Here is a 6,481-nt window from a genome sequence, read left to right as displayed (position 1 = left end):
AAAAAAGGCCCTCCCTGGTGGTACAGCGGGTTAAACCACAGCACTGAGAAGCTAAAGCCACTTCTGCATGAGTTCGATTCCCGCCTGCCCCGGAGGTGACCTCATGGCGTGGCAGACCTCTCCTGACCCGCCCGCTACTCCCCTCAGCAGTGTACTTTGTCTATCTGCCTGTTCTGCTCCCCACTCTGTCTCTGGTGAAGCCTCTCGCCACCCCTGAGTCTCTGGCCTGTACCCCAGTTCTGTATGCACAAAATAAATAAATCTTTAAAAAAAAAAAAAAGTCAGGCAGCCTGCTCTTACTCTGGGCTGTGTGGCTTGGGGTAAAAGGCTGAATGAACTGTTACTGTAGACTTTCATTAGGGGCCAGGCAGCACGAGGAGAAGAAAGGGAAGCTCTTTATCTAGGCAGGCAGGTCCAGAGGAGAGCTCCCTCCAAAGTCTGAGCACAAAACGACTAGATTACGGAGTATTTATTAAGGCAAGGGGGACAGTCATCTGGAAATGCATGGATCAGGTGCGTGTGGCCCTGAGAGTGCTTATCAGTTGTTCCCCAAAATTTTCAGTCTACAGACTGTGTCCCAACTTCAGCTAATCAACAGGCAGCCCGATATTTTCCACTTCAGAATCTCTCTGAGTTTCTGGGCCCTCCCTGGTGGTGCAAAGGGTTAAGTGCAGCACTATGAAGCTCTCCACAGCCACTGCAGCATGAGTTCGATACCCATCCCGGAGGTGACCCACACAGCACAGCAGACCTCTCCTTGACCCGCCCACTGTTCCCCTCAGCAGTGTAATCAATCAGTCTATTCTGCTTCCCAGTTCAGGATGGTGAATCCTCTCACCACCCCTGCACCTCTGGCCAATATCCCAGTTCTGTATGCATAAATAAATTTTTTTTTTTTAAAGAAAGAACCTCTCTGAGTTTGTTTCACCACTTGTGAAAGGATTATGGGGAAGATTTTAAGAGAAAAGTTATATGAAAGCCCCTAGCAATAGTGCCTGGCACTCAGTTTCCTAAACTTATGCTTATTTTTTTCCCCCCAGCAAGTTTAGAGGAAGGCAGTGCAGCCAGGGTCACACACACGGACAGGTAAGGGCTGTGCGCAGGAGGGAGGTTTCTGGCTCTGTGAACTGGAAACCTGTGTGCCTTTTGGAACCTTGTTTTTGTTTGTTTGTTTGTTTTTTGTTTTTAATTTCTTGGGTCAAGCCTCAGCCTACTTGGATCTGGCCCTGCCCATAAGGGGTTCATGGATTAAAAAAAAATAAAAGAGGGGAGTTGCACAGAGGGGAAGATAGCTAAAAGGCATGGCGTTTCTTTTTTTATATATATAAGTTTATTTTTACATCATTTTGTACATTTGTTTTTCCCATATCAATTGTAATCCCCGCAGGTTTCCCATCACCGAATCACCCGTGTGCCATCACCATAATCCCGTGCACTTCCCTCCCAACCCCCCTGTAAAAGGCATGGAGTTTCTTTTTAAGGGAATGAAAATGTTTTAAATTTAGTGAGGGTTGTGCATGTCTGTGAATATACTAAAACCCAGGGAATTGGACACTTCAAATGGGTGAATTGAATGCTATGTGAATTTTATCTCATTAGCACTGTTTAAGAGAATATTTCTTGCTGGGCTGATCCGAGACAATGTGGAAAAAGAAATGAGAAAAACCTAAGAAAAACTGGGTTGGGATGTCAGAGTGCTTGAGTGAAGGTTAAACTAAGTAAATAATGCATGTAAAAGTGCTCCGCATCTCGCTGACAAGGAATGGGAGGTCAGAAAGTGCTAGATTCCCTTCTGTCTTTCCCTTTCTCCCCTCACAGTAGTTGCCAAGAGAACATCCAACAAGATACCAGCCGAAGAAAACAAGAAGCTCTTTATGCCAAATCACAGGCACAGGCAGGGCCGTGTCGGGGAGGGCAGAGAAGGCCTGGGAGGACACCCCAGCCCTCTTCATTCACAGGTTTAAGTGTTGTTCCATCTGCTCTCGAAGTTTGTATTTCTGGATCTAGAGGAAAGAGAAGGGACTGAGAGCCAGGCTCGGTGCCTCTGCCATTGAGGGCAACCAGCCCTTTCAGTCTGCCTGGAACCGAGATGTTCCTTAGGCTGAGTCTCCTGGGCAAACCGGGATGGGCTGACCAGTCGGCCATGCTGCTGCCAGCCACTGGACAAACTCTTGGGCCCACTATGCAGAAGGCATGGTTGGAGCCTCTCGGCTTTCTGCACCTGGCGCCCCAGACCACCCAGCCCTCCCTAGCCTCCTCTACCTGGCATACCTTTCCGGAGACAGTGAGGGGGTAGTCTGTGACAAACACAATGTACCGGGGAATCTTGAAGTGTGAGATCTACAGAAGAGAGGAGATAAAGCGTGAGGCTGGGTGGGGTCCTAGGGGCAGAGCTAGGGGAGAGCGCGCTGTAGGTTGGCGGGGAGAATCAGTCACACCAGCTGGAGGGTGGGTTCAGCGTCCCACCTTCCCTTTGCAGAAAGCCTTGATCTCCTCGGCCGTGGTCTTCTCCCCGTGCTTCAGTCGAATGCAGGCACAGACCTCCTCGCCCATCCGGTCATCCTTCACGCCTACCACCTTCGAGGGTCAGAGGCAGATGTTAGACATCCCCACCTGCATCTGTGCCCATGTCTCCTGCTCCTGGGGGCCCGCCGGGACTGGTGCTTACCTGTACTTCCTGCACCTGTGGGTGGGTGTGAAAGAAGTCCTCCAGCTCCGCAGGATAGATGTTCTCACCGCCCCGGATGATCATGTCCTTGGAGCGGCCCACAATCTTACAGAAGCCTTGTTTATCCATCATGGCAATGTCTCTGCAGGTGAAGCCCAGGAATGGCCTCTCACCTCCACCTCACTGGGCTAGCTTGCTCACTCACTCATCAAACATTTATCAAGCACCTACAATGTGCTGGCTCTGTTCTAGGCTCTGACAGACACAGCATGAACATGACATGTCTAGTGGAGGAGACAGACAAAAACAAACAGGCCAGAACCTGTCCCGCCTTCTCACCCAGTCCGATACCACTTGTCCTGTCCAATTGCTTCTTCTGTCTTCTGGGGCTCACCCCAGTACCCCAGCATGACGCAGTACCCTCGGATGAACAGCTCTCCAGGTGTGTTCAGCTCTACCAGGGTCCCCGTCTGTGTGTTCATGATCTGGGCCTGGGAGCAGACAGCTTCAGGATGCGGCCTCCCACCTTCTCACCTTAGGCTGGGGAGGGCCTCAGGAATGGGGGCAACTTTGCCTTCTCTCTCCCCAGTAACAAGACCCCCTGGACCTGCCTATCCCAACTCAGGGCAGAGAGACAGCCTGGACTAGATCCACCACGAGCCTGGACAGGAAAGAATGGTGCAGGCCCAGGCCAGGAGAAGCTAAGGAAACGGAGCGGGCAGAGGTTGCTGCAGAGGAGGCCTGTGGAGGGCCAGGCCAATTGACGAGTTAGAAACGGTAGAAATAACGGAGCAAATAAAGAAGCCAAAGAGGGTGGCGTGGCAGGGCCACGTGAATGGGAAAAGAGAGACAGGCAGAGTTGAAAGCCTAGCAGAGAGATGAGCCACGGCCCACGTGCAAGGGGCGCTTAGCCCGTGTGCCTTGGTGCCTGGACCCGTAAAATGGGGAGTACTACCCCTGCCCCGTCTAGCCCACAAGTGGGTGCCCCCATGAGCAGCAGTGGGCGTCGGGTACGTGGGAGGGTACACTGCCATGGCACTCACTGCCATGAGGAGGACTGCAGACATCTCAGCATGGTGTGTTAGCCCTAGCGAAAGTGAATGCTCGGGCATGTTGGCAGTAACCCCAGAGGGGCGAGGATGCAGGAGGCAGGGGACCCAGGTGTGGGGTGGCATAAAGCACCAGCGAAGGAGTCACAGCTGTAGCGAAGAGGAACTCTGCAGAACTGGGGGGCAGGGAGAATACAGGAGAAAAAGAGCTGTGTAGGAAAAATCTCTGTGCTCTGGCTCCTCTTTGAGGCTGTCCTGGCTGCCCCGAAACAGACAGTGGGCTTGGCAAAAACAGACCTCAGACAGGAAGGGAGGCTGTGGAGAAGTTCGGCTGGCCGCTGGTCAGGGCCACTGCTCCAGCTCTTCCCCTCAGGCCTCCACCCACAGAGGGAGCCTGAGCCAGGCCCTCGACCCTGCAGCGTCTGGAGGAAGCTGTTCGGCCCTCTCATTGAAAGCAATAAATGTTCTGGGGCAGGGGCAACCTAGGTGATCAGTGGGAGGTGGGATCTGAGGGCTGGGCGGGGCTCACCTCTGTATGAGGCATAATTCTGCCCACAGTTTCTGCTTTCTGCTCCAGAGTGTCCTGAGCAAAGTTCATGAAGGTCACGGGACTGTTCTCTGTGGTTCCATAAGCCACCTAGGGAGTCCGGAAAGGGTGTTGGAGGGAGCTCGAGGACTGAATGGAGACGGGGTGGGCTGCTCTGAGGGAATGGGACGGAGACTGGGGGAAAGTGGAGGGCAGCAGGATGGTGGGAAGACACATACTCAACAGGTCAGGGGTCCGAGGTCAGAGGTGCTGAGATTTTGAGTAGACTAGCAGACTAGCTCAATGAGCCGGAACAGCAGGCCTGACATAAAATTGAGAGCAGGGAAGCCATCCCCTTCCACACAGGGCCCCCAGTGTCCGGCTTCTCTGGGGCAGTCACCAAGGCCCCCAGCCCTCACTGCCCCTGCCTTCCAAGCCCTTCAACCCATGAACTTGACAAGACAGCCAGCTGGGCTGGGCCCCTCTGGCAGTGGCATAGACACAGCCCACCCACCCAGCCCTACCCTGCCTCACCCTTCTGAAGCTCAGGACAAGAGTCTAGTCTTGGGTGGGTGTCCCCAAGCCTGGAGAGTTTCCTGTAAGTTTATTTCCATCAAAATAAAAAGACAGCCAAAGCAAGGATTTCAAAAGCCAATGGCACCCCCGCCCCTTCCAGTGGTTGGAACACCCTGAGCAACAGAAAACAGAAGCCAGCTTTGGAGAAGGCTAAATACCATCAGGGAATGTTCTGGGCAACCATGACCCCCGTCAAGAGGCAATGGGCAAAAGGGGTTTAGGAAAGGGGCCTCCATACCCGGGGACTGGAAGAAGGGTGAAGGGCTAGCTGCCCTGTATTCCAGGTTCCTTCTGGGCAGCAAAGACACCCGACCCTTGTCCATCCTCCACCATGCCACCCCTCAAGTCCCCCCACCCCCCACCGCCCTCCAACTGCTCTGTGTTAGCTGGGGTGAGTCAAGCACGGAGGGTCTGCCTTCCCCCCCTCCTCCCTCCAATACAGACAACAATCTCCTACCAATCATCCCAGAGCTGAGATGCTATGTTGCCCACCTCCCCTTTCCCGAGGAATGGGGGGCCACCTTGGTGGGTAAGTGGACACAGAGACCAGGCCGGCTGAGGGCTGGTGGCCCCCAGAAAGCGCAGCCATCCAGGGCCAGCTCCCTGCAGCCAGGAGACCTGGCCCTGCTCCCCTTCCCTCACAGCCCTGGGGCCACTGTCCAGGTGTGGCTTCTGCTGGGTACACCTTGGCGCCACTCTGGCCGCCACCCCAGAGACCCCTGGGGCAGGTCCTGACCACGGACGGACGTGGGGATGAGGTGATGGAGATATTTTAGGAAGCTTAAGTAAGGGGAGAAGGAGCCGCTGCAGCCGCTGTTCCCGCGCTGACTCTGCCTGTGTCTTCAGGTGTGTTTACGAGTCCTGGGCGACTCCAGACTCCACCCTCGCCACCCCACTTCCCCATCTTCTGGCTAGCATTCAGCCCGGGAAAAGGGGGATGGGGCACAGGAGGCCGGAACTCAAGCCCGGAGCTGGGAGAGGGGCCACCGTCGAGTCGCGGCAGGCGGCCTCGCGGTCGGAGGGGCCGGCTCTGCGCGTCTGGCCGGAAGGGGGAGCCCGCGCCAGAGCGGCGCTCACGCTCGGCCGGCGGCGCACAAGAGCCCCATTAAAGCTCCGGGGCTGGCGGGGCTGGCCGAGCGCGGCGGACTCGCGTCCGGCTGTCCTGCTCCGCTTCCTCCCTTGCTGGGTCCAGGGCTCCCGGCCGAGCGTCTAGGGTGGGGGGTGGAGGGGGGCAGTGACCTGGAGACTCAAACTTGAGCAAACAAATAAGTTGAGGGACCGCCTCCATCTCTTTGGTGTAAACTCGGGGCTCTCGACACACCCATTCCCCCTCCCCGAAAAGTCTGAGGGAAAGAAGGTAGGGGGTGGGGTGAGGAGCAGGCTCTGAGAGCGGAGAGAAAGGGGGTGAAGGATGGGGTGAGGTTCGGTCAAGGTCCTAGTCCCAAACAGCCGCCCTGGGGTGGGGGGGTGCCCCGCCGGGGTGCCCCGCCCCTCCCCCTCGAGGGGGGGGCGCATCTCCGGGCCGGAGGGAGTTAAGCCGGTGCCTCGATGCTCCACGTAGGAGCTGGCGCAGCCTGCAGCCTGCGGTCAGGGCCACCGTATAAATAGGCCGGGAGACCCGAGCTCCGAGGACTCGCCGCTGCACGCACCCCGCCGCCGCCC

The 6,481-nt window shown here is 56.0% G+C and overlaps 1 protein-coding gene across 1 annotated transcript in view; it reads right to left on the bottom strand.

The window, feature by feature from the left end:
• Positions 1–1,388: 1,388 nt before the first annotated feature.
• ACSF2 (acyl-CoA synthetase family member 2) overlaps positions 1,389–6,481 on the bottom strand; it is a 27,973-nt gene continuing 22,880 nt past the window's right edge. Inside the window, exons 11-16 of the mRNA XM_004684341.2 lie at positions 4,247–4,354; positions 3,008–3,159; positions 2,669–2,810; positions 2,467–2,577; positions 2,272–2,340; positions 1,389–2,003 (exon numbers count right to left, since the gene is read on the bottom strand). Coding sequence (XP_004684398.1) covers positions 1,953–2,003; positions 2,272–2,340; positions 2,467–2,577; positions 2,669–2,810; positions 3,008–3,159; positions 4,247–4,354 — 633 coding nt within the window. The 3' untranslated portion in view covers positions 1,389–1,952. The remainder of the gene's footprint in view (positions 2,004–2,271; positions 2,341–2,466; positions 2,578–2,668; positions 2,811–3,007; positions 3,160–4,246; positions 4,355–6,481) is intronic.

This window comes from Condylura cristata, unplaced genomic scaffold, assembly GCF_000260355.1.
Source record: "Condylura cristata isolate star-nosed mole 26May11 unplaced genomic scaffold, ConCri1.0 scaffold00017, whole genome shotgun sequence".
NCBI classification, from domain to species: domain Eukaryota; kingdom Metazoa; phylum Chordata; class Mammalia; order Eulipotyphla; family Talpidae; genus Condylura; species Condylura cristata.
The sequence above is the reverse complement of the archived record's forward strand: the minus strand, read 5'-3'. Positions and strand labels throughout refer to the sequence as shown.